The sequence below is a fragment of the Odocoileus virginianus genome, chromosome 3, assembly GCF_023699985.2.
Source record: "Odocoileus virginianus isolate 20LAN1187 ecotype Illinois chromosome 3, Ovbor_1.2, whole genome shotgun sequence".
Taxonomy (NCBI): domain Eukaryota; kingdom Metazoa; phylum Chordata; class Mammalia; order Artiodactyla; family Cervidae; genus Odocoileus; species Odocoileus virginianus.
The window spans coordinates 90499087-90518487 of NC_069676.1; the positions used below are offsets into that span (position 1 = coordinate 90499087).

At 38.5% G+C, this 19401-nt stretch overlaps 1 protein-coding gene across 1 annotated transcript in view; it reads left to right on the forward strand.

Moving 5' to 3' along the window:
* Nucleotides 1–19401, forward strand: part of ERAP2 (endoplasmic reticulum aminopeptidase 2) — a 44411-nt gene that overhangs the window by 11014 nt on the left and 13996 nt on the right. The window contains exons 4-12 of the mRNA XM_020875470.2: nt 411–545; nt 2362–2482; nt 7057–7211; nt 10136–10249; nt 11344–11475; nt 11697–11828; nt 14788–14856; nt 15871–16046; nt 18512–18591. Coding sequence (XP_020731129.2) covers nt 411–545; nt 2362–2482; nt 7057–7211; nt 10136–10249; nt 11344–11475; nt 11697–11828; nt 14788–14856; nt 15871–16046; nt 18512–18591 — 1114 coding nt within the window. The remainder of the gene's footprint in view (nt 1–410; nt 546–2361; nt 2483–7056; nt 7212–10135; nt 10250–11343; nt 11476–11696; nt 11829–14787; nt 14857–15870; nt 16047–18511; nt 18592–19401) is intronic.

Sequence of the window (19401 nt, forward strand, 5' to 3'; positions counted from 1 at the left end):
AGCACAGTTCTGCTTCTCATTTCCTTCTGCAACAGATTTTATTCATTATATAACAAAGGGAAGGGGACTATTCTCTGGCACTTTTGCTTAGAAGTACAAATGTTGAATTGATGCCAGTTTTGGAGATGATTGCATTTCAAGAATATGGAACCGTCTAAGATATTTCTATGCTTTCAACAACAAAACAGGCATCATTTTCAGAGTCCTAAAGTAGCACATCGTGTCTTCGAGGAAGTCTAGAGATGAGATAAATAGAGGGAGGCGAAGCCACAGAATGTTGTGAAGAGTCCTCTAATCTATATGGGCGTCACGCAGAGCATCAACCCCGCCTCTATCTTATATAACCTACGTCATAGGCATTCTTGTAAAATACTCCAGTTCTCAAATACCGATTCTTTCCCTTCCTGTAGGTTAAGACGATTGAACTTGAGGGAGGCCTCTTGGAAGATCATTTTGAAACTACTGTAAAAATGAGTACATACCTTGTAGCCTACATAGTTTGTGATTTCACTTCTGTGAGCGGTACCACCTCGTCAGGGGTCAAGGTGAGTTTGAGTTCTCATTTCATACACAGTGCTGAATAGCGTCCTGAAGGCAATGAGCTGTTCTTTAAAATTTCCCCCCTTATTATCAAAATACCATGCTTATTTACAAAAACAGGGAGAGATAAAAAATAAAATAGCCTGTGAGCACTACAGGGTCATGTCCTGGTATATTCCAAGTGTTTTCTGTAAGTCCATCAGTATACGACTGAATATGATAACAATATATACTGTATACATCTATATATACTTTTTACAAATAATATGCAATTATTTTATCTCACCATAATATACTATAAAAATTAAGTGGCATTAAATATTTTTCTGTAATATTAATGATTGCACGGTATTGTATTCTAATGCGTAGAGGTACCATACAGATTTTTTTAAATCAGCATCTTATTCTGGGACATTTACATTGTTTCCACTTGTTTTCTATAATTTTATTTCCTTAATGAAAGGAGGTCTTCATCATTTTTAGAGCATTTGATGTTTACAGAAAGTTACAATACCCAATAATTGGGGCTTCCCAGGCGGTGCAGCAGTGCTGCAGGAGAAGGGTGCTCATCTCCCAGGTTGGCAACACCCCCTGGAGGAGGAAATGGCAACCCACTCCAGTACTCTTGCCTGGAGAATTCCATGGATAGGGGAGCCTGGCCGGGATTGCAAAGAGTCAGACAGAACTGGGTCACTGAGCACAAACACACACAATAATTATCTGATAAAGTTTTGTGAATATCAGTGAACACATGAAAAATAAAAGAACCCCTTACCCTGAGGAATTGTTACAGACCCAAAAATATATTCAAAGAGCCATAAAAGAATGCTTATGACAAATAGCGATAAAACATCGATTATAATTTCCAAACACACTAGACCTATGGATACGCAGATATATATTATCAGCAATGTGTCTACATACATCGTTGCACGCAGATATATATGTAGTTAGATATAGGTGTGTGTGAGGTCAGATTGTATTTTACTTTAGGGGACAGGGTCCTGTCACTTTCCTTGGATTCACACCCCAGCTCTGTAACTTTCCATTTGTGTGACTTGAAGCAAGTAATTTAATCTCCATGTGGTTTCATTGCTCCATTCCTAACATGAAGAAAATAGCTTCTATTTCAGGAGGTGGTTGAGAGGACTAAGTTAGATTTTACAAGTTTGACAAGTGTACATTTAGCACAGTGCCTGGTAAGGTACTGTGGCCATTAATATATCTTTCTTATAAAATTTCTGAGGGATTTCAGTTAATTTGGAGCATGAAAGCAGATTATGAAATGAAAGCAATACTGTACTTGAAACCCAAGAAAACTGGAAACTAACTTTATTCTTTCCACTTACTAGCCAATAGTTACCATGCAGTGAACCTATCTGGGCATTTTTGAGTTTAACGAAAACACAACAGAGGGTGGTTCTTATAAGTTCACGAAGGCTTTTCCACCTAATACAATTGTGTTTTATTGAAACTCTTTTGGTGGTCATCATTTTGGAAAGCTAATTCTCAAGTGCTAGAATACATGATGGTGATGAACTGAAGTGAGCTCTCGTGATGTAATAGGTTTATATAGCTTGAAATGTAGATTGACACCTATGGAATATGCTGTAACAGAAAGCACAGGATTGTTTATAGTTTTCAAGAGGAGCTTTTTCTTTAATACTTTACAGAACATCTTACCCCCTGTTAACATGTTTAACGGTATCTCAATACTTTCTTGAAAAATACAATCTCCATTTTTGGGTGAAGGTTGTTAGGAATGAGGTCATGCCAAGCAGCTGTCATTCAAAGATCATTCTTCTCACCAACATTTCCCAGGTGTCCATCTATGCATCCCCAGACAAACGGAGTCAAACACATTATGCTTTGGAAGCGTCACTGAAGCTGCTGGACTTTTATGAAAATTACTTTGATATTCACTATCCACTCCCCAAACTGGGTAGGTTCAAATTCTAGATCATTGTCTTTACTTTCAGAACTTGCTTTGATTTCATCCCTCTTTATATGTGATTAAAATGAGCACCGAGGAACTTCAGTTAGCCCAGAAAGCAATAATTTATACCTGAGAGATGTCTTTGAGTGTAGAAAATAAAGTATTTATGAGAAGCCCAAGTACTTGGGTTCATTTTTCTATTCTTTTATCAGGTTTAATATTAAAATATCTGCATTTTATATTAGATTTAAATGGATGAATTTTCTGGAGCATATATTTCCTTCTATACCATATTCATACAAGACTAGCAATCTTTTATAAAAGTTGCCAAAGGTTTATGTAAATAGCTGAAAACTGTCCTACCATCTGTTATCTACAGAGTGTTTGAGGCTGGAAGATAAGACTGTGGCACAGACATTTTAAAAAAAAAGAGCGAGAAAGAGAGATTTGGAGGAAATAGATAATTTGAATGTGGTAGTAGTTGATCTTTATATGAGAGGATACAAATAGCCTATCTTTGTTGGTTTCCATTTTCTATCTTAAAAAATAAAAATTGTGATTTTTATGATATTGCAGAATATATAAAAACACTGACAAATTTTATAACCTATATAGATTAATTTTTAGAGTTTCGGACATTGACAAAACATTGCTTTCCTTTGGGACTTTATAACACACACCTTATCATGTCCTTCTTCCCCTTTTCTGACCAACTTCATGTAGTTTTTCTTAGTGAATTAAAGGACTATCAAAAGACATTTCCAGGGGCTTATTCCCATAGTTCCTGAGTCTCATGGTGTCATTATAGTGCAGGTTCTATATTCCAGGGATGCAAGGATTCTTCAATATATGCAAATCAATCAATGTGATACACCATGTTAACAAATTGAGAGATAAAAACCATATGATCATCTCAATAGATGCAGAAAAGGCCTTTGACAAAATTCAACACCTATTTATGATTAAAACTCTTCAATAAATGGGCATAGAAGGACCCTACCTCAACATAGTAAAGGCCATATATGATAAGTCTACAGCAAACATTATCCTCAATGGTGAAAAACTGAAAGCACTCCCCCTAAGATCAGGAACAAGACAAGGGTGTCCACTTTTGCCACTATTATTCAACATAGTTCTGGAAGTCCTAGCTACAGCAATCAGAGAAGAAAAAGAAATCAAAGGAATCCAGATCAGAAAAGAAGAAGTAAAGCTCTCACTGTTTGCAGATGACATGATACTGTACATAGAAAACCTTAAAGATTTTATCAGAAAATTACTGGAGCTAATCAGTGAATTTAGTGAAGTAGCAGGATACAAAATCAATACACAGAAGTCACTTGCATTTCTATATTCTAACAATGAAAAATCAGAAAGAACAATTAAGGAATCAATTCCACTCACCATTGCAACAAAAAGAATTAAATATCTAAGAATAAGTTTACCTAAGGAGATGAAATAACTGTACACAGAAAATTAGAAGACACTAATGAAAGAAATCAAAGATGACATAAACAGATGGAGAGACATTCCATGTTCCTGGATAGGAAGAATCAATATTGTGAAAGTGACTATACTACCAGATTAAAGATTCAACAGCAATCCCTATCAAATTAGCAATGGCATTTTTCACAGAAATAGAACAAAAAACTTCACAATTCATATGGAAACTCAAAAGACCCCCAATAGCCAAAGCAGTATAGAGAAAGAAGAATGGATCTGGAGGAATCAACCTTCCTGACTTCAGAGTATACTACAAAGCTGCAGTCATCAAGACAGTATGGTACTGGCACAAAAACAGAAATATATACCAATGGAACAAGATAGGAAGCCCAGAAATAAACCCATGCACCTATGGGAACCTTACTTTTGACAAAGGAGGCAAGAATATACAATAGGGCAAAGACAGCCTCTTCAATAAATGGTGCTGGGAAAACTGGACAGCTACAAGTAAAAGAATGAAATTAGAACACTTCCTAACACCATACACAAAGATAAACTCAAAATGGATTAAAGACCTAAGTGTAAGACCAGAAACTGTAAAACTCTTAGAAGAAAATATAGGCAGAACACTCAATGACATAAATCAAAGCAAGATCCTCTATTGACCCACCTCCTATAGTAACAGAAATAAAAACAAAAGTAAACAAATGGGACTTGATTAAACTTTAAAGCTTTTGCACAGCAAAGGAAACTATAAGCAAGGTGAAAAGAAAACCTTCAGAATGGGAGAAACTAGTAGCAAATGAAATAACTGACAAAGGATTAATTTCCAAAATATACAAGCAGCTCATACAACTCAATACCAGAAAAACAAACAACCCAATCAGAAAGTGGGGAAAAGACCTAAACAGACATTTCTCCAAAGAAGACATACAGATGGATAACAAACACATGAAAAGATGCTCAACATCACTATTAGAGAAATGCAAATCACAACTACAATGAGAAATCACCTGACACTGGTCAGAATGGCCCTCATCAAAAAGTCTACAATTAATGCTGGAAAGGGTGTGAAGAAAAGGGAACACTCTTGCACTGTTGGTGGGAATGTAAATTGATACAGCCACTGTGGAAGACAGTATGGAGATTCCTTAAAAAACTAGGACTAAAACCACCATATGACCCAGAAATCCCACTCCTAGGCATATACCCTGAGGAAACCAAAATTGAAAAAGACACATGTATTCCATTGTTCATTGCAGCACTATTTAAAATAGCTAGAACATGGAAGCAACCTAGATGTCCATCAATAGATGAATGGATAAAGAAGTTGTGGTACATATACACAATGGAATATTACTCAGCCATAAAAAAGAACACATTTGAGTCAGTTCTAATGAGGTGGATGAACCTGGAACCTATTATACAGAGTGAAGTGAGTCAGAAAGAGAAAGATAAATACCGTATTCTAACACATTTATATGGAATCTAGAAAAATGGTACCGAAGAACTTATTTACAGGGCAACAGTGGAGAAACAGACATAGAGAATAGACTTATGGACACGGGGAGAGGGGAGGAAAGGGTGAAATGTATGGAAGGAGTAATATGGAAACTTACATTACCATATGTAAAACAGATAGCCAATGGGAATTTGCTGCATGGCTCAGGAAACTCAAACGGGGCCTCTGTATCAACCTAGGGGGGGGGAGGGGAGGGAGATGAAAGGGAGGGTCAGAAGGGAGGAGATATATGTGCACCTATGGCTGATTCATGCTGAAGTTTGACAGAAAACAGCAAAATTCTGTAAAGCAATTTTCCTTCAATAAAAAATAAATAAATAAAAAGAAAAAGTAGAGCAGATATAAACATTTCTAATGGCTTTGGGAAATACTGTAACTAATATAAAATCATTGATGCAGTTTAGAAAAGGAATCATTCCCATATTTGAAGTGCTAATGAATACTAATCTTGATTAGTGCTAGTTTACTTTTTGATTGCATTATACATATTGGCTTTTATCCACTAGAATTAAGCAGTACTAATTCCAGACAATGAAATTTTAAGCCAAGTGACTTGATTTATTTCAAATTACTATTATTATTTTTTAATTACCTGGCTTTTCAGCCAAAGAACAGTATTTTTTCCAGTATGACCTGGCAGAATAAAAAGAAGTCTATGATTAAATATTAGCCAGAAGTTTTCTAATCAACATGAAATCATTGGCAAAGGGTATGTGCGTATATATATATATATATATATATATATATATACACACACATATATATATACACTTATATATATGTATATATATGTATATATATACACTCTCACACAGACATGATATAAATTAATATACATTAATTAAGCTCCAGGAGGCAGTGATGGACATGGAAGCCTGTGTGCTGCAGTCCATGTGGCTGCAAAGAATTGGACATGACTGAACAACTGAACTGAACTGAATACACATTATATCTGAGGCGCTTAAAGATGATTAAATTTTACATTTTTTCTCTAAAATTTGTCAAGAAGTAGAGGAAATATTAACGGTAAAAAGGAAATTGAGGTCAGAAAGAATTGATACCTACAGTGTTTTCCCTTTACTGCCTTAGAAAGACACTTAGAGGCTGTATGTGCTTGAAATATTGACTACAGAGATGCTTCTAAATGGTGTTCTCCTGAAATTAAAAATCCCTTTTCTCTTTTTTATAAAAATGAGTTCATTATATGTTTTGCTGAATCCAAATATTTTAGAAATCATTTGATATCTTATATTTTCAAAGTCTCTGTAATACTAACATAAAATACAATATGAGTGTTTTAAAATGAATTATTTTCTCAGCAGTAATGCACCTAAGGTAATTTCACAATTTAGTTTTTAGGAAACAATGGTTATGTCACTAGGCTACTTCACCTACAAATAAAACTTTATCAATAAATTTTATTCTGCTTGATGATGGATACTGATTATTTTCAGCAACTACGAGACACAATATCAATGTTAAGAGTGAAATATACTCAGCGTTTTCAGAATGTCTGCTTATATATACTGAAAGGATCATAACATATTTAAGAAGGAAGCAAATCCCACTTCTGGTGTAGGAGCCATAATGATTAAGTATGGTTGTTTTTATTTCTTAGATCTCATTGCCATTCCTGACTTTGCAAGTGGAGCCATGGAAAACTGGGGCCTCATCACGTACAGAGAGACGTCGCTGCTCTTTGACCCCAAGACATCTTCTACGTCTGATAAACTATGGGTCACCAAGGTGATAGCCCATGAACTAGCACACCAGGTACCTGGCTCTCACGGCATTCTCTTAGGGTCGGTTCCAAAGAGCATCATGCAGAACATCCCAGTATTCCCCAAACAATGTAAAATCATGTCATTTTATTTCCAGGGGGCACCTTGGGATCATCAAACAAATACTGTATGTCAAGTAGCAGAAGGTTCAACCTCTAGACTGTGGGTCTCATACCAGAATTTTATCACAGGAGAACTGGCCAGTATGTCCTCTAAAACTTTTCAAGGCACAAAGCCTCCAAATGTCTTTTAGTAAAGAAGTGTGAGGATCATAGAGGTACATAGAGCCAAGTATTAGAAACCCCTACAAATAAGAGATTTTTTTTATTTCCCCACACACCCTCTAATACAGTGGCATTCCAGTCTAGGGCAAAATCAAGCTCCCTTCAATTGGAATTTGTGATTATTTGGCCATAATGAAGCATTTCAAGTCCATGTACTCCCAGGCTACTGACCCTGGGCGCACTACCTACCTCTCTAAACTTCAGTGTCCTCATCTATAACATGAAGTTCATGACAGCTCCTGCTTCTTGCATCTGTTGTGAGGATTGCAGATGAGTGTCTGTCTGTCACACGCTAGGTACTCAGTAAGGGTTAGCTAGTAACAGTAGAGACAATGACCACCACTGCCACCATTTCTTACAGAATAAGATTTCCAAGGCCTGTCTATCAACCCGGTATTACATACAATTACGAAACAGTAAAATTAGAGACTTTTTTCATTCTGTTTTATTTCTGCAAGTTCCCTGTTATGCAGTGAATTATTAAAGACATCGGAAATTCTCTTTCACCATACAGGCACATATCATTCAATTGTAGAAACTGGTAAAATCTCTTACTTTTTAATTTTTAACTTTGCCCTTTATCGTGACCATCATAATAAGAGGGGTTGTTTGTTTGTTTTAAGCAGCAAATGAAGAACCTGGAGCCATGCTCAGCGCTCTACTTTGAGAACATGTGAACAACTTCCTCTGGTTTAGCACCTCCCCTCTGGCTCATCTTAGGGGTTTGGATTATTAGTTACTGGGAGCTCTAAAGCACTTAACTGAGTCTGGGGATTCCTAATTTTCTAACCAGAGTTCATAGGGAAGTAATCAGAGAGCTCTCCTTTGGAGGCTCCTTGCTGCCTTAAGGCCTTCCTTTGAAAGTTTCTCTTTCCTGAAGACGCAGAGTCCAGGGCTGAAGCAGAAGGCCCCACTGGAGTTTCTGCCTTGACTGTTTTGTCTTCCCATCCGTCTCCATCTGGCCATGTCAGTCCTCCGCACAAAGCCCTGGCAAAGAGTCTCAATGCTGGGTTAGTCAAGGATCCACAGGGTGTCATATGAGGCCCAGATAACCCAGCTCCCAGTCTCCTCTCCAGTCTCATCTCTGAATGACGCCTTTGCATTAGCCATCCCGGACGACCTGCTATTACCTGGACAGGCCCAGGTCACATCACTTCTCTGTGCTTTTGTTCCTGCTACTGATCTGCTTAGAGCGCACCCCACTTCCAACATTCCTGGGGCCCTCTTCTAAGACTCAGGAAGTGAATCATTTCCCAGTTATCCTACACACTCTCTCAGCAAAACTGACTTTTTCCTTCTGGAATCCTCGCTGCCTCTTGTACAGACATAAATCATAGTGCCAATAACATTTTATTGCATATATGTGTCTATTGGTTGACCTCCAATCATCTGTATTAAGGTAGTGGCTCTATTATGTATATCTATGTATTTCTCCTATATAACCAGGTTCTTCATTTGCTGCTTAAACAAAACAAAAAAAAAAAAAAAAAAAAAAACACCCTCTTATTACTATGGTCATGATAAAGGGCAAAGTTAAAAATTTAAAAATAAGAGATTTTACCATGGCATAGTGCCAGGAACATAGTAGATTCTCAATAGATGTTCACTGAATGAATGAATAAAATACTCTTCTTGACCGGTGAAATGACCATAACCAGCTTGAACTCCTAGTGTTCATCACTTCTCAAACTGAGGAAACACCCACCGTTCCTCCTCACAGATGTCCTTCGGGAGATTGGTGCGCATTTGCAATATGATCTGAAAGTTGTAAGACAAGGTAGAGGGCTTGAGCAGTTTCTGGAAGCTGTGGATCTAGCGATTTCTGTCCTATAACTATAACAAGGCTCTTCTGAATCTTAAAATCTTGTTATTTAAGCTTCCAATCCACCTGGAGACAGCACTCTTGAAACAGATAAACTAGAGACACAGTAAAACAACAAAGGCCAAATAGGTAAAATATAATAATATATAAAAAATAATAATATTTAAAATGTGTTGCAGATCAAATGTAGGTCAAGGATAAATTTCTATTTAGCTTATCTTTTTGTATCCTTTTAATTTATATATATGTAAAATCTCAGACTTTTATTCACATTAGTGGCTAAACTGATCTCTAGAAGTAGCTTGTGACAGAGGTCAACAACTACATTTGCTCATTAATAATACTATGTAACGATCTGAAAGTCCTAAATGAATTCTTATCCTTTTAAGTAACTGCTACTTAATATAAAAAGATGACTTCATCAAGAATATTTTGGCTTATATTTCTCCTTAGACCCTCGCTGTAAGTCAACGGCAAGGTGAGCTTATACTTATCATGCAAAATGTCTCTTCCTTAATAATTTTCTTCCTGAATATTGAGCCTAATATCTAGGAAATATAGGGAGGATATAATGGAAGGTAGGGCATTGGAGGCAATGTGGACACAAAAGAAGTAAGTGAAATAAGCAAAATTGTGGTGGTGAGGGAAGAAGGCACGGAAACCAGGAGAAAGATGCTGTGCAGAGAGAAAGGGGTAGTAAAGACAGAGAAAAGGCCTCAACTACTCAAAAAGAAGTTACCACCCATTGTATTTTTTTGCTACAGTTAATAATTTTTTATATTTGTTTGACACTGAGTTTTTATCTCCCAGTGGTTTGGTAACCTGGTTACAATGGAATGGTGGAATGATATTTGGCTCAATGAAGGTTTTGCAAGATACATGGAACTTATCTCTCTCAACATCACATATCCAGAGCTACAGTTTGTAAGTCGCAACTTTGTGTATCATACTATACATCCTAAGAAATCATTAATTTACTATTATAATTTTTAGAAAGTGCCAAAGAGAACACGGCATTGCGTTTTTGAATCTGTGGTATTTTCTTTTGTATAAACAGATTGTATTGGTTTGCTAGGGCTGCCGTGACAAAATTCTACAGACTGGGTGGCTTAAGCCAGTTTATTTTCTCACAGATCTGGAGGTTGTCTGGCTTCAAAATTCTCCAAATTGCCAAAAAAAAAAAAAAAAAAATTTCAGGCATTATTCTATATTTATCCAAGAGTCTGCAAGCAATATGTCTGTTAACATAATGAATTCTAAGATGGTGCTTCCCTGATGGTTCAAATGGTACAGAATCTGCCTGCAATGCAGGAGACCAGTGTTGAGAAAAAATCTCTGGGTTGGGGAAATCCCCTGGAGAAGGGCATAGCAACCCACTCCAGTATTCTTGCCTGGAGAATCCCATGGACAGGGTTGCCTGGCGGGCTACGGTTCATAGGGTCGAAAAGTGTCCAACATGACTGAAGCCACTTAGCAAGCAGAAGGGGGTCTGAACTACACATGACAAGGTGGTGCTAACTAGTAATGGATAATTAGCTCTTTGGGGTAAATATTTGGTCCAGTACAGTTACAGATAGACATGGATTCAAAGTCAGCATCCTTTTATTTCTTTTTGCTATGTGCTGAGTCTGTGGTTTAATCCAAAAGTTTCATGCATTCTCACTTATAAAATGTGTACAATGCCTCTTCCTTGCAGAGTGTTGAAAGGACTGCAGATGAGGAATATGAGAGCCTGACACATAAGCACATGCTGACTAAATGGGAACCTTTGTTTTATTTCTGTATCCAGGGACTTTGTTCATGGGAAACATTCAGGCAGTGTCTGAGGAAATATCACATTTAGACCTTTAACAAAATGGAGAATTGGTGAAAGGGGACTATATCAGGGGAAAGAAATATTTTGTAAGAAATATTGTTTGCAGACTTACTCCTGAGAATATCTTACTAAACCTAGCATCTTCACTACTGCTTTGAGTGTCAAGTGGAAATTGAAGAAACAAATGCTTTCTCCCATTTAGGATGACACTTTTTCGAACACATGCTTTGAAGTCATTAAAAGAGATTCACTAAATTCATCCCATCCTATCTCCAATCAAGCAAAAACTCCTACTCAAATACAGGAAATGTTTGATGCCATTTCCTACAACAAGGTAGGAGATGATGTGGGCCAGGTAGTAAATAAATGCCCTGCCCTGGGAGAAGTATAATGATGCCAGTACATCAACAGTTGTCGGTGCCGGATTACTTCTGTGTCGATTTTTGTGTTACGTGCTGCTCATTAATCAGACATTACACATGTTCCATGGCATGTAAGCTTCCTTTAAGAACATGCGCTACCCTTTACCTTCTTTTTCTTTGTGTTTTTATCTAGGGAGCTTGTATTTTGAACATGCTCAAGGATTTCCTGAGTGAGGAGACATTCAGGAAAGGAATTATTCACTACTTAAAGAAGTTCAGCTATAGAAATGCTAGGAATGATGATTTGTGGCACAGTCTGTCAAATGTAAGTCGTTGGTTGGGTTACAGGAGACTGCTGGTAAGCCTAAACAGTGACAAGCTAATTATGAAGGCTTATAAATAGTTATATTGTCAGGCAACGGATGTTTATTCCACTTGCCACACTGCCCGGGTTAAGCTGGCAGCACCTGTCTATTTCCTCGGCACCTTGCTAAACCAAGATGCTACACTAGCTTAGCCCTGGGGGTTCGGTATTTAACCGGCTTCTCTTTGGTTTCCCTCTTCTGGTTAACCCTACACTTTGTCTTCTCTTTCCAAACCCTTCATGACTTTGTAACTCCTTCATGTAACTTGTAATCTTCTCTTCCCAAACTTAAGCTTAAACTCTACTTGTTCAACCTGATGTCCCAGCCAGTATTCGGTTGAGTGAGATCCACCTGCTCCCTCATGCAAGAACTCCTGCTCATCCCTGTCATTACACCTTTGTTTCCGGTGCTCTTGCTGCCTGAAGTGTACTTGCTCCTTTGCGACAACTCAAGTGCGGTCCATCTTTTGAGATCCAGCTAAGGGTTCGCCTCCCTCTCATAGCCAGCTCCAGCACTCACTGCCTTTCTGCTGAATACCTAGAAGTGCACTTATGAATCTCTTCCAGCCAGTGACGTTCTCTTTTATTGGTTTCCATTGATTTAATGATAACAGTGATAATAATAAACAAAATCTGCTTAAGAGAAAGAATCATGTCAGGCCCCTAGTATTCTATTGACCCTATTATCATGGTTAAGAGACGGCTAATGATTGATTAAAGAATATATGGTCTCTTTGTCATTGGGATTCATGTAGAATAGTAGGTAAGAGAAAGAGAAAGCATGCAGTCAACTCAGATGATTCTAATAATTACTCAAATATTTTTAGATTTTCAAAGGCCAGTACTTTTTAATAGAAATAATAAACTGGCAGAGCTTGTGCCTGCAAGTAGAAATACCCTAAGCCATTGTACACAGAAGAGGTCCTCTGTTCTTTGTAAGCACTTTTGTCCCAGGGGTAATAATAATATTGTTCAATATTTGTACAGCACATCATAGTTTTAAAAAAATCATATGCATTATCTTCTTTGATTTCTCTGTGCCCTCATTAAGTCTGGATCCTTAAGTTTTAACTTATGTGTGATTTTGGGGTCAAAGAAGCAAATGCAAGTAATTAAAATTTCACAGTAGCTCAAAACTTTTACTGACATTCTTGAAAACCCTAAAAGGGATGAACCACACCATCCTTTGTAATACTTACAAAAAGGCTCCTGCTCGCGGCTTCCCTGGTGGCTCCGTGGTAAAGACTACAGCTGCCAATGCAGGAGACACAGCTTTGATCCCTGATCCAGGAAGGTCCCACGAGCGCGGAGCAACTGAGCTCACGTACCACAACTACTGAGTGTGTGCTCTAGCCCGGGAGCTGCAGCTACCGAAGCCCACGTCCCTGGAGCCTGGGCCCTGAAGCAAGGGAAGCCTCCGCAGCGAGCAGCCCACTCACTGCAGCTCCAGAGGAGCCCCTGTCCACCGCAGCCAGGGAAAAGCCCACACAGCAATGCAGACCCAGGGCAGCCGAAAAACAAAAGTAAATTTTCAAAACAGTCTCAAGAAAATGCTCTTTCTCCATCACCTCCTGCAGGTGATCCAGATGATCTCATCCCGACTCTCTCCCAGGTTCTCAACAAGCTTTTCTTTTCATTGCTTTTCTCTCCCACCCATCTGCTTCCCTCCTCCTTTACAAGGGTGTGTGTGTGTGTGTGTAGACTTTGCCTGAGCCCTTTTTTTACAAGGGTGTTTGTGTGTGTGTGTGTGTGTGTGTGTGTAGACTTTGCCTGAGCCCTTTTTTTACAAGGGTGTGTGTGTGTGTGTGTGTGTGTGTAGACTTTGCCTGAGCCCTTTTTTTACAAGGGTGTTTGTGTGTGTGTGTGTGTGTGTAGACTTTGCCTGAGCCCTTTTTTTACAAGGGTGTTTGTGTGTGTGTGTGTGTGTGTGTGTAGACTTTGCCTGAGCCCTTTTTTTACAAGGGTGTGTGTGTGTGTGTGTGTGTGTGTGTGTGTGTAGACTTTGCCTGAGCCCTTTTTTTACAAGGGTGTTTGTGTGTGTGTGTGTGTGTGTAGACTTTGCCTGAGCCCTTTTTTTACAAGGGTGTGTGTGTGTGTGTGTGTGTGTGTGTGTGTAGACTTTGCCTGAGCCCTTTTTTTACAAGGGTGTGTGTGTGTGTGTGTGTGTGTGTGTGTAGACTTTGCCTGAGCCCTTTTTTTACAAGGGTGTGTGTGTGTGTGTGTGTGTGTGTGTGTGTAGACTTTGCCTGAGCCCTTTTTTTCCAAAGAGGAAGAATCCATTTTTTGTGCAGTTAGTGAGTGGAAAGGGGATTAACGGAGAGATTTGGCCAAGAATTACAGAACTCTTTTAGGCCAACTGTGTGAACACTTCTGTACTAATTTTTGTCACATCCTGCTTGTTACCATCTCAAGAAGGAAAGGTAGGCAATCTTAACCCATTTTTCAAAATGGGTTTTCCTCAAAATGGGAAAACTAATGCTAATGAAGAGATTTGTTCAAGATCTTATACAAGTGAGTAATGGAGTCCTTACTTAAAATCTGTCTCCTGACTCAGTCCAGTGTTCATTCTCTCAATGACATCACAACTTCTTCCTAGTTACCGGAGAGGTCTCCCATCTAACCTTCCCCTAGAGGTCCTAAATTCTTAGTTGACCCCCTTCTGATGTTAAATGAAACTGTGGCACAAAAATGATAAATTTCCCAAAATACCTAAATCAGCACAGTGTCACATAATATCAATTAAATATTTAAAAGGGTAACTTGTATGTATTTTTTATGAATTGCTGTGCTCATTATCATGTCTAGATGAATTACATTTTCATACATTTATGCTAATAAATGTTTGCATTCATGTCAAATGTTCTTTTTAAGCCAATTCTCAGAGGCCAAATGGCAGCGCTCTTTTATTTTTGCTTTCTAGAATTGTTTAGAAAGTGATTCTGCATCAAGTGGATTTTGCTATTCTGATTCCAAGAAGGCAAGCAACACAGTAAGTAGAGAGAGACTTGGAGGGTGGAAGAGATTTGGCTCATCTCCAGACCTGGAGTGAGTCTGTAAAGTTGTCCAGCTGCCCCTTTAAATAACTGGAGAGAAGGACAAACTCCACAATTTTCCTTGAAACAAAGAAGGAATGCTCAGGCCATTAAGGGGAGGGTGATGCTCTTACTACTATATTTTTGTTGTTATAATTCAGCTTTCCCACAATCCCACCAATGGCTAAAAATATCTCAGCTCAAAATTCCTCTGAGTGGTTATAGCTGCACTGGTATCCTCAGGGCTCTGCAAAATGCCAAACCAAATATGTTAGGTTTGGAAGTAGTATGAATGGCTTTCTTGAGGCCCCATCTTTTTGTTTACTTCTGGGAAGTTACTGGAACATTTTAGGAGAGAGAAAAAAAAAAATCAGTCATCATGGGAAAAAAAAAGAAAGAAAAGGCAAACTTTAAAAAGTGTCATGGTAATCCCATCAAGTATGGTTTCTAAAGGCAGATTTGGCATCATGCAGTGATCAGAAACCCATCCTAGAAGCTGTTAATAAAAAGCTAGAGGTTTTGTCCTCCACTCCATATACCTCTATTGATATAGTATCATTCTATTGGAATTTTTAAAAGAGACATTTCTTCCTAAACCTCTGGATTCCATCGTTAATGAAATGGAGGGTAGTTTTTGTTTTGTTTTGGTGGGTTCTTTTATTCTTCTGTTTTGAAAAGGAGCAGAGAGGGGCCCCAGTCTCAAACCCTTCCTTTTCGCCTTTCTTGCCCTATATTAACCCTCAAGCTCCCAGACACATCCCCCCTTCAGGTAACTTTCCGGGAACAGCACTGGATGGGGAGGGAAGGGGCAGGTCCAGCCCAGGTTCTACAGGGCTCCGCTGTGAGCCTGCAGTCGGAGTCCGCTCTTCCTGCCCAAACCGTGTCCCTAGCATCCGAGGAGGTCTAAGGACCTGATCTCTCTCTGGCTTCTCTCCTGTGTCTCGGGTTACCGAAGTCACTTGTCGTTTCAGCTCGCGTTTCTGCGGGAAAATGTAGAGCTCAAGGAGATGATGGCTACATGGACTCTGCAGAAAGGCATCCCCCTCGTGGTGGTTAAACGAGAAGGGCGTTCCCTCAGACTGCAGCAAGAACGCTTCTTGTCCGGGGTTTCCAAGGAGGACCCTGAATGGGGGACCCTGCAGGAAAGGTGCTTGCTTTTCGTTTGTCGGTCTAGCTTACCTCATCTCAGTTTACTCTCAGTTGCATCAGCTTTCTTTCAGCTTCTCTGGCAATTTTACGGGATGCTATTTTTACATGGGACTTAATAGACTGACCTAGCCTTGCTAACAGCCTTAAAGAGCTTCAGGTGAGCCAGACTGCTTTAGTGAGCAGCATGTGCTTGCTAATCCTGCAGCCACCCTTAGGACCTCAGTTCTGATGCAGAAGGCCGTTAGTTACATCTCTAATATAATATTCCCTGACTGTCTACTAGCCTTCTTTGTGCTGTGTGTGCTTAATTGCTCAGTTGTGTCCAACTCTTCAAAACCCCATGGACTGTAGCCCTCCAGGCTTCTCTGTCCATGGAATTTTCCAGGCAAGAATACTGGGCCCTAAAAAGTTGAGACTGACCCATACCTAGGAAGATAAGATGCTATGACAGCTATACATCTTATCAGAAAAGGCATTTCCTGTGTGTTAAGTCATGGACTTCCCAGGTGGCACAGTGGTAAATAATCCGCCTGCCAATGCAAGAGATGAAGGTTTGATCCCTGGGTCGGGAAGATCCCCTGGAGTAGGAAATGGCAATTCACTCTGGTATTCTCACCTGGAAAATTTCATGGACAGAAGAGCCTGGTGAGTTAAAGTCCATGGGATGGCACAGAAGAGCCTGGCAAGCTACAGTCCATGGGGTCGCAAAAAGTCAGACATGACTGAGCACACAGACATGTGTTAAATTAGATAAGACCTTCAGCTCCCTTTTCTTTTTTGGTAAGAGACTATAAATGTAATGTCTTAAAACATGATGTTCTTGGTAACAATAAAAGCAAATCCAATTACCCACTCTGTTACCTTGCTCACAAGCCTGTCCTAAGAAAATTTGTTAAAGGTTTTACTAAAATCAAGAAATACAACACTGTCCACATTCCTCTGATCTCATTCAATAAGATGAATGAGATTAATTTGAAAAGAAATAATCCAAGTGAATCAGTGCTGGCTCTTATGATTATTATTTTTTTCTAAAATCTAGCTGTCTAAAAACAGTTCTAGAATTTTTCTGAGAATCAGAACCAAACTCAAGGCCTTTAACACGTAGAATATGCCATTTTCCAATTTGATCTCATCAGATGTCTATTTCCATCCAACAGCAGCCCTTATGCCATTTATCTATGTACACATCCTTCCATTCCTCTGTATGCCCTTTTGAAGTCCAAACCTCAGAGAGCTTAAACAATTTGAAGCTTGGCAACACAGGCTGGAAAATTTAATGTTTGATTTATTATTGGGAAAGCAGGACTCACAATTCTGCAACTTATCAAAATGTCACGAGAGAGTTCAATAGTGTGAATGGCTCAGAATAACAAGTATCTATGCAGTGATCTGTATTTTTCCTCTATCTGAAGAAGGATTTGGATTTCTCTTATAAAATTATTGCCCTCTGATCCATGCTTATCCAAACTTATGAATTGCTACTCTTTCTCTCTTTACTCCCAGGTGGGTTTATCTGGAAAAATCTCTGTCCTTCTAGAGCCAAAATCTATCCATGAATCTTGATCCATTATATCTTAGTGATATCTGTGTGTCTCTTTTTACCTTTTCGTGTAAATATTTCAACTGCTTTGTTGATTATCGGTTCTCTGGATTGGCAGGTAGATTATTTCTTCTGACCTTTTATTAAATCGAGTCTGTGTCTGTTGTCTCTTTTACTATTTTAGGTTTTTCTGAGGATTAATGGGCATATCCTTAGTACTATTCTTTCTGTTTTATACCTACTGGTATTTTCAAGCATTTGATTTTATAGGGTTACTATAGCTAATATGGCTTACTACATTAGAGGAAATGAGCTCTAGAGGCAGCTAGAAATTAGTCTGGAAAAAATAGCTAATTTCAGTTATTTATCATAGTAAGGCCCTTGAAAAGTAACTGAGGCTTTTTCCTTCAATCTGTTCTGTTTCTCTGCTCTCTGCACTTGGCCAATGAGCAGCTTCTGACTCATTGCTGCTTGCTGACCACTTAGCAGGCGGGGGTTGAATGCGGATAGCTTCACTGAACAGAAGGATAAGTGGAAGAATCATGCTAGAATAAGATCTTTACCTTTTTGGGTTTCTTTCTACAGCTTAGATTTGGTTATTTGAATTAATATCAGACTGTGAGAATTTTTAGAAATGTGAAAGGAACAATTAGCAGGAATTGTGATGGTATAAAATCTAGACAGTAAATGTCACAGGTAATTGTGACAAGGCTCAACTAGGTATATATTTCTGCTCCTTCATAATCATTAAAGAATTTTTGCACACCCTAGGAACCGTTAGTCTTAGCCTGTAAAATTTATAAGGCCACTGATGTTGAAAGGATGGGTGATTAGGTGTCTTTTATAGCCTCTCTGAATCTGACAATGTGGACATTGAAATGACCATTGATTTAGTCTGTAACAGTCTTTACTTTCTAACGTAGGTACCTTTGGCATATCCCAGTGACCTACTACACGAGTTCCTCTAATGTGATTCACAGACACATTCTGAAATTGAAGACAGGTAATATGAACTAATTAGCAAAAAAAATCTTTTAATTCTGAAATTAAATGTGTTCTGAGCTATAGGGAGGACAGTTACTGTAGGTCAATCTGACAATGAAAGGTATATGTTTGAGGAAATTCTCATTTATCTATACCTATGTGTTACTAAAAGAACCCTTTAGCTAGAAACTCTGGGTTTTTAATTCATGAGAAAGTTCTCTTGTGTTTTTAGCACTTAGAGATGGGTTTCAAGAATTGATGGCGTCTGATCTTATGTCTTTTAATGCCTACTAATTCAGTGGGAAAAGGTGTTTACTTTAGAACTGATTGGCCCTGGATTCAAATCCTGATTCTGTCACCTATTGGATGTTTGGCCTTAAGAAAAAATTTTAACTCCTGAGCTTCAATCTTCTCATTTATTTTGAATGAGGACTAAGCCTCAGAGTTTTTGAGAGTATATAGTAAAGTTATTTTACCACCTACTACAATGTCTAAAATATTAAAAATAATGTAATTTTATTTTCTCCTTTAAACACATCACTGAAATTTCAGAACATTTCCCTCATAATCTCACGTTCAACCTGAAGTCTTTATTTTGCTCCGGATAAGAACTGGACAAATGGATCACCTACTTACATACACATATTTTAACATGCAGCACCTAAGCCTTGAGACAAGGCTACCAGTAAATCAAACCAAACTCCAGCTGTGCTCATCATCTGGCTCACTGGGCTCCTGCATGCCTTTTAGACCCGCATATGCTGCCTTTGAGAACAGATTCATCAGTCCTTTTCCTAGGAATTAGTTTACTTATTAATTTAATAAGATC